This window comes from Branchiostoma lanceolatum, chromosome 5 (genome assembly GCF_035083965.1).
Source record: "Branchiostoma lanceolatum isolate klBraLanc5 chromosome 5, klBraLanc5.hap2, whole genome shotgun sequence".
Taxonomy (NCBI): domain Eukaryota; kingdom Metazoa; phylum Chordata; class Leptocardii; order Amphioxiformes; family Branchiostomatidae; genus Branchiostoma; species Branchiostoma lanceolatum.
Window position 1 is genome coordinate 14,974,489 of NC_089726.1, and position 17,281 is coordinate 14,991,769.

Consider the following 17,281-nt stretch of genomic DNA (forward strand, 5'->3'; position numbering starts at 1 on the left):
CTGTACTGGGTGGGACAAGCTTAACTTAGAAGGTCTGCCCAGCAACAAAAGCAAGGTATGTGATAGGGTTTTTAGTTATTGCGCACTAGTATTGATAATGAAGACGTATGTCCTGCGCAATACCCCTATGTCAGACTCCCTCGTTTTACCCGACTGTCCGTTCTGGGTCGTTAAATTCGCGAGCGCCACACCTAACCATCGCCTACGGGAGTTGTGACGGGCATATCATGTGTTGTGACTTGCTCCGAAGAAAATTTCACTCTTTAATACGGGACAAAAAGTTAGCACCATTTCATATTTACCATCTGTCGTTATAAAAGCGATCTTCGTTGCAGAATACACATCAAAAAGGACAAAATACCATCAGCTGCTTGTAACAGTGAGTATTAAATCCCACGACCCCGTGCCCTTAGCTGTCATTTTTCACACTATGAATTATGAACGGTGGTTTCAAAATACATCAGGCCATACCACCTTAATTTTATGGATGACATCCTCTGGAGTCCACAAAACTAATGCGAGAGGGCGAAAAAATAAAAAAACTAGCAAAAAAAAAAGATGATAAACCGGAGGACTACATAGCTGGTATTACAAATTAAACCACAGAACACAGTGTAACAAACAAACAAGTCTTTATTTGTTTGAATCAGCTCATATCAAAGTGCTTTTAACATGGATGATGCCTGGTTTAAAGACCCATATGTAACATTTGGCCGTTCAAAGAAAAAAACAAAATGTGTTCGGCTGTGTACACAACATCATGCCTTCTGTTAGAGCAAAACATCAAGCTCTGTAGGCAACCCAGCCAGAGATAATATCATCCAGTTTAATACAGACATGTACAATGATAGTATTGTCATATCAGGAACAAAATTTCGGAGCCTCTTCGGAGGTGATTTTTTTTTTGGAGAACGGACGAAAATCAATGCGCGCGCGGATGTCATCCATAAAATTAAGTTGGTGTGGCCTCAGAACAAAACAAAAAAAAAACTGGCCGTACACAAATTGATTATGCGGTTACCTTGGAACTTGGGTGAATCACTTGCATTAACCTGTACTAACCTTTCTCTTTGTCTCTTTGTCCAAAAATACATGCGGGCTGATACTGTCACATGTATCTTTTATCTCAACTGTTAACGTTGTTACAAAGTGAAATGTAGTGTAGCGTGCTAGCAAAGTACCTCATACACCAATTGTTTTGATAGATGTGTTATCAACAAGTCTTTCTGTGTACGTGATAGGCGGGGGAACCAACCAGCCAACCAATAAACCAACCAACCAACCAACCAACCAGCCAGCCAACCAACCAACCAACCAACCAACCAACCAACCAGCCAGCCAGCCAGCCAGCCAGCCAGCCAACCAACCAACCAACCAACCAACCAACCAACCAACCAACCTACCAGCCAGCCAGCCAACCAACCAACCAACCAACCAACCTATCTACCAACCAACCAACCAACCAACCAACCAACCAACCAACCAACCAACCAACCAACCAACCGACCAACCAAGTTGAAATCTTCGAGTCGAGTCTTGTCTAGTCCTAGAATCAGGACAACTACGTCTGCACTACCGAGAATCGAGCACTGATATAGTTTAACCTTGTAAGTCTGGTTCGCGAAGGTCGCCTGGACCGTGGGCTTCCCCCTTAACGAACGCCGGACGATAATATCGGTCGACACGCTTTGTCCGCAAAAACCCAAAAGTGCGGTCTATCATGCCCTAGTTGATAACTCGCAAATGATTGCAATGACACTTGTGCTGTCTTGTACACCGCCGCTTTGCAAGAAACGATAAGAAATTAACCGTGAATTTAGTTACAAGACTAGGCCGGCACGTGAACCAAAGGTTGAGGCGGAATTCAGTAAATTATAGAGGTTTTAGTCCACAGTCACCTTATGTGAAGTATCTAATGTAGAAGAAATATTGACACAAGCTAGCGCTCTAAGTAGGTTAAGACTCACCAAATCTGTCGAAGAAAGTCGAGGACAGAGGAGACCTGGTGTGAAGCCGCAGTCGACTCGCCGCGAAGACTGTGACAGCGGCCTTGGGTCCGCCCACATATAACGTTACATATTTCTCGTATGCCGTAGCTCGGCGTGGGTAATCAATCATGGTGCATTTATCTTGTCTCGCGATTGTTAACAGATCAATAACTACAATTTTGTTTTCAAACATTCTCACATTTTAAGCATGAAAATCCTTTCACGTCGTAACTTTACTTGAAGCCTTATATGTCTGAAATCTACAAAATGCACCGGGAAGTTATTGGAATGGATAAAATGGTGGTGGAATGTTTAGATGTTACTTCGTAAACGTCTCTGATCTTTGCCATTGTGCATCTTTGTGGAAAATCAGGGAGAATATTGAAGGAAGGGTTTTCAGGCCGGTATCAAGTGGCATTCTGTTTAAAGATGTTCTTACCGTGTGTGTAAGAAACTAAACTTATTTTCCGCTTGAATTGATCAATCCATCAATGTTTGGGAGGAATTATCATCTGAATTTCTGAAAGAATCGTGTTTTGGGCTAAAGGACAAAACTGAGATTGTGATTGACCCAAGCTTCGTCCTATGCATCATGTTTCAGGCGTCCACAAAAATGCTTCAAATGTGTCATTAACTTCAGGACTGCTCTGAAATGTGGCTTGTAACGCCAACACAGGTCTCAAATGGCAAGATTTCAGACATCAGTTACCGATGTACATGTCTGCCATATCATGCTTTCCCTACTCTCCCCAAATTGGGCTAAATTCCTCGAAAAAAGACAGATTTGTAGAGAGCTTGAGATATTCTTACCGCGTGTGTGAGAAACTGAGTTCTTTTCCACTTTAATAACATCAATCCATCAATGCTTGGGCGAGAGTAGTATTCTTAAAGTTGGTCAAATGATTGTGTCTTGAGGCTAAAGCGCAAGACTGTGATTCTAAAAAGTATACATTGACACCAAGCTCCGCCCTAGGCGTCGTGTTTCATGCGTCCATGATAATGATTCAACTGTTCCATAAAGTTTAGAGTTCTAAAGTGTAGCTTATAACGCTTTCGAAGGCCCCATATGCCACGATTTCAGACGGCAGTTATCGATGAACATATCTGCTTTATTATGCTTTCCCTGCTCCACCAATGATTGGCTAAATTCTTCGGAAAAGGAAGGTTTATAGGCCGCATGCGAGTGAAAACTCCCCTGCCACGCTGTGGGTACGTACGGATCAAGTAACTTTAAAAGTGATGTTTATTTATTATGATAAAACTGTATTTTTTTATCACTTCGGCCGATGTCTGAAAAGAAAAGAAACAACCGATAGCGGAAACACCCCTTTTTTTCTTGGTCTTTATTTGGTCAAGTTGCTCGTCGTTTCACAAAGTTTGAAACTCGCTCCGAACATGCGCAGATCAAAACATGACTCTGCTAGCATGACGTAATAGTATTCCTGACGCGGCGAAAACCATCATGGCGGACTGACCAAACATCATCCATACCGCACGTTGTAACGGCAAGTATTCCGGCCTCTCCAAGTTTTGCCAGCCTGTCACTTCAATCTCAAATGTTGGAGAAATGTCTACGCTCCTAGAGAACGACGACAGTTTTGACTTTCTGTTTAAAATCGTGCTGATCGGGGACGCGGGAGTGGGGAAGACGTGCGTGGTGCAGCGGTTCAAGTCGGGGACGTACATGGAGAGATGTGGCAGCACCATCGGCGTTGACTTCACCATGAAAACAGTCACCATCGACGACAAGCGGGTAAAGGTGAGTGGGGGAGAAACCCAGTAGCGAGCTGCTGTATCAATGTGAACAGAAATAGCGCACTGACACCCTCAACATTTTTGATGGAATCACCCGGAATCACTAACCCGGAAGTGAGGGTAAGGGGAGGGGGGCAAAGTCGACCTGTAGTGTACTACAATGAACACAAAGGGCGCGTGAACCACAGTTGTTCAGGATGTAGACTGCGTCACAGCATTGATTTTTCGACTCGTTGACACGTTTCTGAGTTTTCGTCCGTGCCCTGATTGTGGGCGTAGATACAATAGAACGTGCTGACGACTTGGTTGGGTCCGATTTTAAATGCCATTAACACTGGCGAGTTGAAGTGTTAATCAAATTATTAAAGTTCTTTGTGTAGCTTGGCCAACCGTCCATGAAGAACGCTAACCTAGTTAAGACTAATACAGTTGCTGATGGTTTGATTAAGATTTTCCCATGGGATTAACCTAGATTATCGTTACAACACACCTGCCCCTACCACTATTTAGACTTTCAACATAAACATTTATGTAAGACGTCCTTTGCACCAGCTAAAGTAGGTCATAAAAGACATGAGTCATAATTCTTATTGTTTCCACATCTGTACTTAGAACAAGAGCAATCGCTGTTTTTGTTGCGTCGCTGTGACATCATCGCGATCACTGGTATAGTGAACTCAGGGTCAGCTGTTGTCTGGGCAATGATATTGACTTAAAGTTTGCAGTGGGTAGTGTAAAGCTTTGCACATTTAATAACCTCAACATATTGTAGACTGTTTGAGTACTGTAGCCTGGGTAGTTTTGAAGATTAACATTAATATTGAATTGAAGCTAACACTAGTAGTACTTTACCCCAGCTTTGGGGTACTTTACCCCAGTTTTGGAGTACAATTTGCCCTTGGGGATTAAGGCTTTCATTGCCTGTTTCTATTCCTATTCGTGGGCTGTTTCAAGTTCAAACAAGTCGAGACAATTAGTTCAAAGTGTCGTTTTCCTTCAACCCAGAACATCAAACACAGCACCTATATGGCCTTATGTTGGCTATCTTGTTAATTCTAGCTTCAAGTATGGGACACGGCCGGTCAAGAGAGGTTTCGCACCATCACACAGAGCTACTACCGGAGCGCCAACGGTGTCATCATCGCGTATGACATCACCAAGAAGGAAACGTTCGACAACGCAATACGATGGTTGGAAGATGTCAAGAAATACGTGGGGCCTCATGTCGTCAAGCAGCTTGTGGGTAGGTGAAAGCTACGTCAATGTTCAGCTAAGATTGAAGTACAATGCTCCCTCAGTGAATGCCTTCAAAGCCAGATTCGACAGGTACATGGAATGTCACCCTGTTAAGTACAACCACAGAGCTTTGGAACACCCACACAAACCCACCATGACAGTTGAGTGAAAAGGAATTCAACAATGAAGAGCGGTCTAAACTGGAACAGTCCTACCTGACCGAAAATTCTACCCTACTGTACTCTACATGTGTCTGACACTTGTCAAGGTCATAGGTCAAATGGCTGAGTGGCCGGGCTGGCAGACATCAGATCGAAAGCTCACAGTTTTGATTCCTGGCATTCCTGGTTAGCCGTTGTATCCTTGGGAAAGGTACTTTACAAAAGTTTCCTCTCTCTACCCAGGTGTAAAATGGGTATTCAACTTTGGTTGTGGAAGCAAAAGGCAGTGGAAACAAAGAATACAAACAAATAAAAGGAGAAGGATGGGCTTTGCCTTCCAATACCATGCCCAAGACACAGTGGACTAACAATCCACTACCCCTTCTGCCTCAAAAAGGCTATGAAACTTAAACCTTTACCAAGGACATGAAAATATGTCAAAATCTAACAAAGCAATTTTCTTTCCTGATGTGTCACAATCAAAACAACCTGCCTGCACTGAAGTGGTAGAAAATATCAGTGAAAGGTCACAAAGTACATGTTGTGTACAAGTCACTTTTGCTATGTGCATAAGTTAGGAAACAAATGAAGTATACCATCTGTGACATTTTGTTGGCCATGCCAAATTTAGATGATCGATCTGGCTGATTATGAAGAATATAATATAACAGTTGTCTGATGTCCAGAAAGATACAGTTAAATACTTTGTAACTCTAAGCACAGAGGTAACTTACCAATAAGTTTTTTTTTCTAAAGGGATTGGGATAAAAAATTCTGTGTATTATAAGTTTTCAAAAATATTGGGGCAAAAGTATGAATTAAAAATCTATGGATTTTATGAGAACTTGTAAGGGGAATCTTAATACTCTTATTGTGTGTTATGTGTAGTTGCATACAGTTCAATCTGCAATACAGGTAACCATTCATTCCGTGTTCTACATGTAGGTTGCAAAAGAGACTTGGAAGAAATGCGGGAGGTGAACGTAACAGAAGCCAAGTCCTTTGCAGTTCAGAACAGCATGTTCGACGCCTTGGAAACATCAGCCAAGGAGGACACTAATGTTGAGGAATGCTTCATCAGGATAGCAAAGGAACTAAAGAAACAACATGGCGGCACAGCGCTCCAGGGAGACAAGGATGATGGGAAAATTGTGATGGGAGAGTCCAGGAGGGTGGATGGGGGAGGGTGGGGGTGCTGTGGATAAAGTCAGGTGAACATGGTAATGTAGTTAGGAAACAAAATGTTACATTATATTGTGGAAAAGAGGTATGAGGAAGAAAAGACAGACTTCAAATTATATTACATGCCTTTGGTTTACATAGCTCAATGTTTGAATAGCAAGTTTGAACAAAGGAAAATGTTTTTAGGGACAGGGCAGATGGTAAATTTTAGCACTAGTTTCTGAAAGTCTAGAATGCTTGTTAAGTCTGTAAGTTCCCCGTTATCTTTCAGTCTCCCACATAAATGTTTGCCATCCAATATGTGCCAAATATTGGTATTGCTGCTGCATGGAAATTCTCCATGTTAGGTGTGAAGTCTTGCTTTTTCAGTGTCATTGATTCACAAGGAGTTGAAAACATTGTTAAAGATACTAATGTTGAAATGATCCTGTGGTTGTCACATAAGGGCTGGTTCTAAGGCTCTCTAGTAGAAAATTTAACTCCTATAAGGTCACTTCTCCCTAGAATGTTTTGACAGCAGCCCTGTCAATTATACATGTAGATGGTGAAGCGACATCTTCATAAAGAGGTTCCTTTCTTGCTTTCCTAATTTCATTTAAACATCAGAGGTAATTTGTTAGCATGGAAGGCCATCTCTGCTGTTTTATAACATTTATGAAAGACTTCAACTGTTTTCATACACGTTGACTATATGTTGGTTTGATGGTTGAAGACTAAAAGTTTCCACCAGTGTAAACTAATTAAAAGTGATGCCGAACATGTTGGTTGTGTAATAACGTTAGCATGTGATTGGTCAAATGTCTAAACAAGTGCCAGTTTCTATGAACTACACATGTATATTTCTCGAGAAGAACATTTCCGTGTATTTTGTCGCAAGTGAAAGGCTTCTCCGAATGTGCCATGATTGAATTTTAAATTCCATAAGGATATATCGTTTTTTGAATTGTGGTCAGTCTGACAATTTAGTTTATTAGATTCAGTTGAGTTTTTCTTGGTTTTGGTGTTATTGTGAATTTGCTGCTGGTGGCAATGATATGTTTGTATTATTTTGCGTGATTTTGCCCTGTTTCTTACATAGCTTGATAAAGCTCATGTTAAACAGACTCCTTGCAATGCAAACAATGCTTTAGCAATAGTTCAGTGTGTTGTTTTAAGAATATTCCAAAGAAATGTGGAACTAATGTTTGTTGCTGATGAAGAAATGGTATGTCTTAATTTATTCCATATAGTATGAATTATGGGTTAAATAACCCAATTTATTGGAAATTTTAGAAGTATTGGTGGGATGTGTTTGTATATATCTGACATCATACAGTCTGGCCTTAAATGTCATGGTGAAGAAATATACCTGTCAATCATATTGTTGTGGATTGTTTTCTTTGCATTCAGTTAAATGATACATCAACTAAATGATTTTCCCTGCAGGGCACACCTCAGTTAATGTAGTTTAAGAGTTGAAAACTTTCACACATTTTTTAGATTTCAGTCCAAAAGCAACAAGCAGAGATAGATTCTGTCATCGTTCATTTCAAGAGTATATTTCACAGACGATTACACAAAATCTCTGTACAAGTCTACCCTACACTTCAGTTGAGTGGTCACTGGTCTCCTTATAAACTGGTTTATGTACAAGCATTAGAGCAGCAAGGGACATCACAGAGACATTAGATATCTGACAAGATAGCAACTGTAGTTTTGAACAGTGTACATGTACTCTCATTCCATTGGAGGACAAAATATGACAGAGCATGTACCCTTATCTATATTTGGGCATACTGTCCATGTTTGGAAGTTTCTTTCAAGAAATGATGTAAAGCTTGTGCTTCAGTACATTGACCACCAATGCTGGGAAACAGGTTTTGGATTTTCCAAGGGTACTTATGTTGAATATAAAGGTTAAACACTGTTAAGGAGGAAATCTGTAGAGAAGGGATTGGGGGATAACATGACTGCCAATATGAAGACTACTACAGATCGGGCACAATCATATGTCATCAACAAACATGTAAGTAAGAAACTTCTCTGTCCAAAGTACAAAAGGGACTAAATTTTGCGGTAGCAGGGGAAAGGAGGTTTTTACTGTTTTAGATTTGCCGTTGCAAATATTTTGCAGTACAGTAGAAATACAGCGGAAATGCATATGCATGGTGTCATGATTTTGAGGTGGAACAATCCCCGCAAAAACCATGCAAGTACAACTACCGTGAACATTTCAAGATTTACAGTACAACAACCATACAACATAGACATGAAGTTTCCCAAAGTCAGTTTGTACAGACTGCCATGTCACATAATACTACACCTCACAAGGAACAGTACAAATGTTTGAATTTTTGTCAGTTATATTTCATCTGCTAGCTGCAATGTTCGGAACTTGTCCAGCCCGTAGAAGGCTCCCTTCACCAGCCGTCCCCCAAAGTAACGGCCGTTAAGATCTACCACAGCTTTAATGGCCGCTTCTAATCTGTCAAACTCGACAAATATTCGGACTGCCTCGTCCTCTGGTCTTCCTGGCATCTACAAAAACACAACATTAAAAAAGTCATCAGATACAACAGCGACTTGATAAAAGGTACAGCAGCCATCCTCAAGTGAGGTGAAGCATGATGCGTTTTAAAGTAGCTAGTGGTAGTGCAATGTGGCCTCGCCACGGCTTGCATTTTTCTGCCAAGCACACCGGGTCACCCCTACTCTTCTCGATAAGTGTGTTGGGTTCTTACATGTGCAATATTTTACAAAGGATAATGTGCCCATCGTCTTTTGTATGTGACAATATTTGTGGACACTGTGTCAGGAAAACCTACATGCACACAACTGGGCAAGTACTGTAAATGCAATGATTTACTTTCGTGGTAGGGAGAAAGTAGGGAGAGTGCTCGCAGTGGTATTAAATTTAAGGTTGAAAGGGTAGGCAGGCAGATGACAGAAAAAGCATTTTTCCCGGTCCTTTTGAGTTTGGGGTGAAGAGGTCAACGGAAAAACTGCAAACATAAAACCACTGCAGACTTATATGCATTTACAGTACTTCATAGTCTTGTCAGCCAGACTGGAAAATTTTGTTAAAAAATTGACTACCACAATACTTTTGGCAAGGTCACCTACCTCAAAGATGACGACCTTGTTGACTTTACCATATTTGGCACACTCCTCAGCTGTCTCAGGTTCAAGGTCCTCATCAACCTCCCCGGGGCCCACCATGTTCTGTGAGGGTCAAAAGGTCAAGGTCAACAGGTACACCTTCTTGACTGTGTTACCTGTACTAGATATACACAACTTTCCAAAGGTCTGTTTTTAGTGCTGTATTATTTTCATTATACAATTAATTTTGATTTGTGTGTGTGTGTTAACAATATTTTGTGTGCTTCATTGTTAATAATTTTACTTGACAGGTCATTTGCGAGTTGATTCAATGTCCCTAGGTTATGAAATCAACCTTCTAAACCTACATTCTTTTAGGTGAATCCGACATTAGCCTTACCCGTAACACGACCACTTTTGTTGGGTTCTTCATAATTTCTGTGATGGAGTCCAGCTCAGGTTTGACCACTGAAACAAATCAATAACAGTGTTTGATAATTTGCTACATTCTAGGGAGTGGGAGCAAGATATCTGAAGACATTGTAAAATGTTAGCCATTGGTAAAGACTGAAGATGATACTTTTTCGTATGATGAAGGAGACTCAAAACTTATGAGGAGAATTTCTTATTGTACCTTTTGGCTCCAGTGTCCCTTGGATGATCTTTCCTCCCCTCTTGCTAGTTTTCTCCACCTGTAAGGCAGTACTGATACCCTGTTCAGACTTGCCCAGACCCTGGCCCTCGCGGTACCCGTACTTCGCCATGATCCGACTCGCTGCCAACCCGCCTGAGCCACTACAGCACAAAAACATAACAAAGATGCTTTAGATACAGTCAAAACTGCCCCAAAATCTAAATGACATTATTGGCACTAATATACCTAGTGTTCTCTCAATCATCGCACAATTTCAGCCGATCTTTGCAGGTCCCCGAGCCCCATTTAAAGTGATGGGGGTCGATTTTCAGGTGAAAAATATGCTTGAGTCTCTGGCGATCTATAAATTTGGTGACCTACTGGCGATCAACAAATATGGCTGTAGTGTGACTGTGTGACAGGGCCTTTACATTTATATGTACGAGATAATTTCTTGCTCTAGCTTGAGAGGTAAGCTTGGAATGGTTACAATACATACATTTTTCAAAGGTTTATCTATTTCATGTTTTTTTCATCATGATAATACTCTCGATGTCTAAGCACTGATTTTCAGTGATGACCAGGTAAGGCCACGCCATACCCGATGGTCGCTGCAAAGCTGCTGCCCGGCGGCGGCGTGGTGGATCTCTCGGGATCCCGTTCCTCCTCGTCCCGTCGCTTGGCCGAGAGCCTGGCCCGTCTGGCGAAGGCTTCCTCGCCGGAGATTCGCAGGTCCTCTTCCGAGGCTACTCATTGGACAAATACTCATCAAGCATGTTTCAAAGGCATGTGTTTCACTTTAGGAAAGACATTTTCACATCAATTCTACACGTCCCTGAAATACTGGTTTTCAACAGAATTGGTTTTTCAGAAATGATGCATAACCTACAGTTTTCAGGTGGCTATATTGTACATTTATTTCAGTTTTATAAAAATTCTATCAGGGAAATAGACTGAAAGGACATTGCATCTTACTTTCAATCTGAATCTGATTTGTATGTTATCGATCCTGGAAGATTAGCTCCTTGAGGGCTAAAGGGTATTTGAATAAACATAAAGGCATTCAGCGACTTACTTTCAGCTGTGTCCAGGTTTGAAGGTGGGGCAATGGCAGCTCCTCCATAGTTACCTATATAAAAAAGGGACATTCAATTATACAAGCAATATTTGAAATTTTTACTTTCCATAATGCTACCATGATGTGCCTTGCAACAATGATGTGCCTTGCATACTGTTATTCTTGTAATGTTTCTTTCACCGTAACTTTATGTTCACTGTTTTCAGTCACCTCTGTACCGTGAACTTATCATCACCGTGAAAAAAAAATGTTGTTCTTATTATAATGATTCCTTTGTACATCCGTTCTGTAAATCACTTGCTGCCACCGTGAAGTTAAAGTCCATTTTCCTTACACCTCCTACCGTGAAGACAAAGTGAATTACAATACTTCAGTCTAATAAAGTATATTCCCAGAAAACGTGAACATCCCGGTGCTTACTTGATCGTGGTTTTCTCTCAAACGGTGGCTCGTCATCCTGAAGGCTGGGGGGAGGGGCGATAGCTGCACCACCGAAGGGAGCTGGAAAAGAAAAGGTTCTGTGAATTTTGGATCATCTTCAGTCAATTTTCACGCATGAACCAGGAAGTGCATAGGTAATATCTAAGGAAAGAATAATGGGGTAGAATTTACTAAAAATGTGACCTAATTGACAACATACATATACAATATCAACATGAGGTACACATTCGTATAACAGCACTTACTTCACCTTAAATCACACCATATTCATCTGTACAGAGCTGTTGCACATATTTCTAACAATCATCTCTTCAGAAAAAGACAAATATCGAGACTCACTTGATCTAGGTTTTCTGTAGTCACTGTCTTCATCCAGGTTGGGGGGAGGGGGGAAGCCTGATCCTGATCGACCTTTGGAGGAAAGGAAAAATCCAATGTCATGACTAAATAGCTTAAGTCAAGCTGGGGGAATATTTTCATTCAATGGGAGGAACTCCGAACAGATTATGTCATAGAATTTTATCCTAGCAACAAGAATAAACATTCTGCAAATGCCATTATCATGCCACACATCAATGAAGGGCAATGCCAGGAGCTGGTGCATGATGGGAAACATTCTCTTGCCATGTCCATATTTGGATTTTTTGAGAGATGTTGCATGATGAGACTGAAATATCAGTACAGTAATGATCGTTTCAGAAGGTTCACTAACGTGATCTGGGTTTCCTCTCTTCAGGAGGGTCATCGCTGGATCCAGAGGCCGCTACAAAGCCGCCTGGTCATTGGTCAGACAACAGGTCATGTGATCCAGAATAAAATAAAGCCCTACACATTGATTGTACCGTTAATCCCATTTTTGCAGAGTGGAAAATGCAGGTTGGAAAGGATTTTGAACTCAATATGCTGTATAAGGCGCTTAGGCATGTTTGGAAGGATTGACTCAGTCTATTGCAAGTGAACAAGCTTTTTAACTCAGCTTTGAAATTGAAGAAGGCAAAGTTGCAGGCTGAAAACTGAGCACTGAAATAACTACATGTTTAAACAATTGAGCAAGAGAAAGAAAACAGATAACTGAGGTTGCACATTTCTTTGGGTATCTCCTGCATGGTATAAAATGACAAATATTTGTTAAAGGATGAAAAACAACACTATTTTCAGCACATGTGAATATTGCAATCACATTATGATTATAAACTTAATTTGTCATCCTTTGATGTGACTTTCCATATACCAGATGCAACTTGAACATGTGGAAATAGATCCCAGCACATGCTGAACTGATATTGATAAATATGTATTCTCGATGTATATGTAGAATGGAAATCATGAAAGAAAAAACACTCACCTCCTCGACTGGGCTTCCTGCTGTAAACATCGTCATCAGCCAGACTGGGAGGGGGGGCAATGGCTGCACCTCCGTATCCAGCTGTGGGGGGTTACACAGAACAGTAAATAAACCTGGTCATGGTTCCAAGTGCACATCGGGTAGATGCATCGTGGGTAAAGCATGGTCGAGACTGTTTACAAGTTAGGGGGTTTCGTCTTTGCCTGCTGCACATGTGCACTTAGAACCATGAATCCACTTATTAACACAGTCCACTCCGCCCCTGAAGAGTAGCCAAAATACAGGCGGTCTTGAGCAAACAAACAAATATGCATAAAACTGAGATTGCACCCTTTTCAGTTTTGTGATAAGGCTAGCGCCAATTCTTTGACACCAATTCTTTGACGGATGTTTCGAAAGCTTCTCATTCACACAATCACAGTGGTCGGATATTCTAGCAGGCAATGGTACTCAAACTAAAAGGCAGTGTGGTCCTTACTATACCCTATACATGAGCCAACTTACTTCCTCTGGATTTTCTGTTGAAGGTCTTTGGCTCATCATCATCGTTTGGTGGTGGCGCAAACCCTGGTGGTGGAACCATGCCACCTTAAACAACGGCAGTGCAGAACACATGTTTAACCCTTTCAACAAGCAGCTATCTCAAATGATAATTGTCAAACTTGTTTGTTTTTTGCACAAAAACATAATAGAAACGTCAGGACTTTTAAATTGAAAAAAAAGAAGAAAAAAATCAAAACAAAAACAACCTATCTTAAGGAGATGGTAATGATCAATAATGCAAGGTATATCTCAAACAGAACAAAACCATGCATGCAGGCTGTATGAATGTGGCCAATTCTGCATCATCATCTATATTTCAAAATGAGACAAGCAAAGTTGATGTCCCAATCCTTTTTAAGAATTTTCCACATACAAATTTGCCATTTAGAAGTCCAATTTCTACAATTATCCACACATAAGAGTGTTTCAAAGAAATCCAATTTCTAGAATTTCCACATGTAAAACCATTTTCAAGAAATCCATAAAAACATGCTTACCGGATCTTCGTCTGTCGCGTTCATCATCCTCATCACGGTCGCGGTAGCCTGGGAATCCACTCCGACGGCCACGGTCACGGTCAAAGTCGTCATCGCCAAACCTGTCTCTTCTGTCACGATCTCTGTCCCTTTCCCTGTCTCTTTCATGGTCACGATCCCTGTCTCTATCCCTGTCTCTGTCTCTCCGTCTCCTACACAGAAAACATACCAGAATGTTCCTTTTCTTTTTCTGTGTCATGTTTAGTTTTTCTTTATCATATCTTCATTGGCAAGCTCTTTTATCTCCTCTTATAATAAGTTATATGCTCTTTAGGGACTAGGTAGATAGGTAGGTATCTGCCCTGTTGATCTACAGCAAACATTATTAAGAAGCTTTGAGTCAAAGTACAATAGATTTTCCAGTATTGTTAAGCTGCCTTCAGAGCTGTACTTACTTCCATTTCTTTAAATCTTTGGTGGAAATTTCTTGCATTTGCATTCACATTTTGTATGATAATCCAAACCATGCAAATCTTATCTGTATCTGTATAGCTGCTATGACTGCCCTTTGGCATAACACACCAGCCTTAGTTATACTCGACCTAAGCCTCACCTATCTCTCTCGTCTACGTCCCTTTCTCGCTCCTGGTCTCTCTCTCGCGCCTGTTTCTCCCGGAACTCCTTGGCGACCTTTTCGTAGTCGTTGGGGAAGAGCGGGTCGTACTCATCGATCACGTTGATCAGCGCCTCCTCCCCGGGAATGGACGCCGGCATCTGACTGGGGTCCTGAATGATAGGCAGAAACAGGTTTTTGCTCTTTGGGAGAAACAGAACAAAAGAGCAGGAAGTTAATATGTGAGAAGACAAGGAAGAGTGTTCAAGTGAGCCAAGCTCCCATTCAAAATGAGACAAGGGGTTCTGAAAGGGGTCAAGTACTCCCTCTTTGTCACAAAAATCACAGCAAATTATATGTACACATGTTGAATGTACATTTTGATCAAAGTCAAAGATGAAATCTGTGATCACTTTACCTCGACCCTTCATATATTATTCTTATTTTGATATTGATATCATTTAAACACATACATGTGTACATGTATTAAGTATAATATACGATACAATTATGCATGGAATGCAGCATAAGAGATTCTATTCTATTTCATCGGTAACACATTTATTGCTTTTGAAGTAATACTAGATATATTGAAGTGAAGGTTGTATTATACTTTATACTTACCACTCTGGGATGCTGTGCAGGTCTGTTGAAGGACAGGGTGGGTGGGGGCGGCATGTCTCGTACTATGGACTGTTTCCCACTGCTGCTGATGGTAGCCTCTACTAGCTCCTCCTTCACTTTGGCACTGCCCAAGGCCACCACAGGGGCTACTGTAGCCGTTCTGGCTTTTTGCTACATAAATGAAGATTACAGATTACTGATGGATATAAGGTGTACTTAGAAACTTCTCACAAACAGTTATACAGACTATTGTAGATACATGTACAAGGCAAAGCTGCTTCTGCATAAATTTCTGTATTCTGCTTCAAATACATACATATCTTATCAGTCTATCATGTCTCTGTTCAAATTCTACCATCAGCTATAACACATGTAGATGTCTTTAGAAACAAACAAACAAACAAACAAACAAAAATTTAAGAGCTCTTGGTGGATGTCAACGTGCAGATGTTGGCACATTGGTGCACCAAATCCGTAGTGTGTTTTCGGCACACATTTTGAAATATTAGCCAAATACAAAGTGATTTGGTGGACGTCAACCCACCGACAGGAAATGTCATGTAAAATGCATTTCCCAAGGGCACAATGTCGGGGAATGGTGAGTATCGAACCCCAGACCTATTGGTTCTGAGTCCAATGCTCCGACCGTTACGCCATGCTGACGTCACTTTAGAAACAAAGATGTGTGTACCATTGAGTTTCTATGTCAGTTTTCTGGCTACAAACTTGTTTTTAACATTACTTATAATATGCATACTAAAAATGATGAGTCTTGCCTACCCTCTGGGCCTGTGTGAGGGCAGCTTTCTTCAAGGCCAGCTGGGACTGAAGTAACTTGATTGATGATGACCAGCCAGCTGAAAAATTGACATTGTTGTTGCATCTTTATTATCAATTGCCTTGTCAACTGCATGTATTAGCCTCTTTTTTTAAACAAATTTTCTATGGACTTCCTGCTCTTGCAATGGATCATAAAGTTATGAAGATATCTAGATTTACTTTGAAATTGAATAAGACAAAGTACTGTGGTACGAACCTACTGTCAAAAAAGTTATTATTTTCTTTAGTTTATACACAACATTTGGGATACAACAAGTTTCTTGTATCTCTAGCACTTACAGACATCTGCACTTGCTTTCTTGGCGTCATCTTTGGCTCCTGAGTCCAGACCCAGCCCGTCATACAGGGACATGGTGGAGTGTTGTGCAGGGCTGAAGGGGCTCTTCACTGGGCGTTAGCCTAGCTATAGATTGAAGTAATGATATTAAGTTTATCAATGAATGCAACAAAAATATCAATGAAGGTACTACTGATTATGTTACACGGTGATGTACATGTATTAAACACTGGTACCTCGCCTGTTTCAAAGTCTGTGAATAAAGTACCCCTGCAGTTCCGAGGGAAGCTGCAAGAGGGCCGAAACCTATTTCCTGAGCACATAACGCTGTTAGTGTTACATAATTTGTGCCTGGCTGAGAGTGTATTTTTTAGTCAAACCATATTTGCATACATCTGCATTATGTTCTGCAAAGATGAAAACAGGCTTATGCCTTCTCTTCAGTCACTATACGTATAACTTGTACGTATAGTGACTGAAGAGAAGGCATAAGCGACGAAAATCGGCGTGTAAGATTAGACCCTTCTACACCATGTAAACGTTCTGTAGTACTTGTACTAGTAGACTCCTGGTATGGTACTGTGATAGTGACTTGTACGGTACAAGTCACTATCACAGTACCATACCAGGAGTCTACTAGTACGTACAAGTACTACAGAACGTTTACATGGTGTAGAAGGGTCTAATCTTACACGCCGATTTTCGTCGCCATCTACCAGTCAACAAAATAGATGGTATACGTCAAACGTATGCCATCACTGGCGCAAAATAATCTTAAGTGTCTGCGTACTAGTATATAGTCTCTTACCTTCAGTCTTGGCTTTTGATATGTGTAAAATTTGTCTTTTTCGACTGAAAATGCATGGAGACAGTCAGGACCTCTTATCCACTCTGGGATTACCACCGTTATTATCTTTCTGCCTGATATAAATATCGACATGTATACGATATGAATTACCTTATAACCAACGTAACATATATATATTATCATTATGATATCTCATAAATTA

At 40.9% G+C, this 17,281-nt stretch overlaps 2 protein-coding genes across 5 annotated transcripts; one reads left to right on the top strand and one right to left on the bottom strand.

Annotated features, from left to right (window-relative positions):
• Nucleotides 1–3,413: 3,413 nt before the first annotated feature.
• Nucleotides 3,414–7,682, top strand: LOC136435392 (ras-related protein Rab-43-like). Its single transcript, XM_066428860.1, has 3 exons — nucleotides 3,414–3,747; nucleotides 4,803–4,986; nucleotides 6,086–7,682. The coding sequence occupies exons 1-3, from the start codon at nucleotides 3,556–3,558 to the stop codon at nucleotides 6,343–6,345; spliced, it is 636 nt and encodes a 211-aa protein (XP_066284957.1). The 5' UTR covers nucleotides 3,414–3,555; the 3' UTR covers nucleotides 6,346–7,682.
• A 162-nt stretch (nucleotides 7,683–7,844) lies between these two features.
• LOC136435391 (splicing factor 45-like) lies at nucleotides 7,845–17,143 on the bottom strand. 4 transcript variants are annotated; one of them, XM_066428858.1, is made up of 17 exons: nucleotides 17,080–17,143; nucleotides 16,274–16,393; nucleotides 15,935–16,011; nucleotides 15,155–15,325; nucleotides 14,531–14,703; nucleotides 13,939–14,129; nucleotides 13,403–13,486; nucleotides 12,899–12,979; nucleotides 12,266–12,328; nucleotides 11,893–11,964; nucleotides 11,533–11,613; nucleotides 11,110–11,163; nucleotides 10,636–10,780; nucleotides 10,035–10,195; nucleotides 9,801–9,868; nucleotides 9,425–9,523; nucleotides 7,845–8,839 (listed from the first exon to the last, which is right to left on the bottom strand). In XM_066428858.1, exons 2-17 carry the CDS (start codon nucleotides 16,344–16,346, stop codon nucleotides 8,663–8,665), a joined length of 1,770 nt encoding a protein of 589 aa, XP_066284955.1. In that variant the 5' UTR covers nucleotides 16,347–16,393; nucleotides 17,080–17,143; the 3' UTR covers nucleotides 7,845–8,662. The 4 variants fall into 4 exon arrangements, with proteins under 4 accessions (XP_066284955.1, XP_066284953.1, XP_066284954.1 ...); XM_066428856.1 differs by having other exon boundaries at nucleotides 14,531–14,733; XM_066428857.1 differs by having other exon boundaries at nucleotides 14,531–14,733; nucleotides 16,274–16,397.
• Between the last annotated feature and the right edge of the window lie 138 nt (nucleotides 17,144–17,281).

Bases quoted from the DNA above. Each gene is read 5' to 3' on its own strand.
- LOC136435392 (XM_066428860.1), top strand. From the start codon at position 3,556: ATGTCTACGCTCCTAGAGAACGACGACAGTTTTGACTTTCTGTTTAAA. The intron at 3,748-4,802 runs GTGAGTGGGGGA...TGTTAATTCTAG, and splicing joins TCGACGACAAGCGGGTAAAG to CTTCAAGTATGGGACACGGC. The intron at 4,987-6,085 runs GTAGGTGAAAGC...TTCTACATGTAG, and splicing joins TGTCGTCAAGCAGCTTGTGG to GTTGCAAAAGAGACTTGGAA.
- LOC136435391 (XM_066428856.1), bottom strand. From the start codon at position 16,346: ATGTCCCTGTATGACGGGCTGGGTCTGGACTCAGGAGCCAAAGATGAC. The intron at 14,734-15,154 runs GTAAGTATAAAG...TTTCTCCCAAAG, and splicing joins CTGCACAGCATCCCAGAGTG to AGCAAAAACCTGTTTCTGCC. The intron at 13,487-13,938 runs GTAAGCATGTTT...CCGTTGTTTAAG, and splicing joins ACGCGACAGACGAAGATCCG to GTGGCATGGTTCCACCACCA.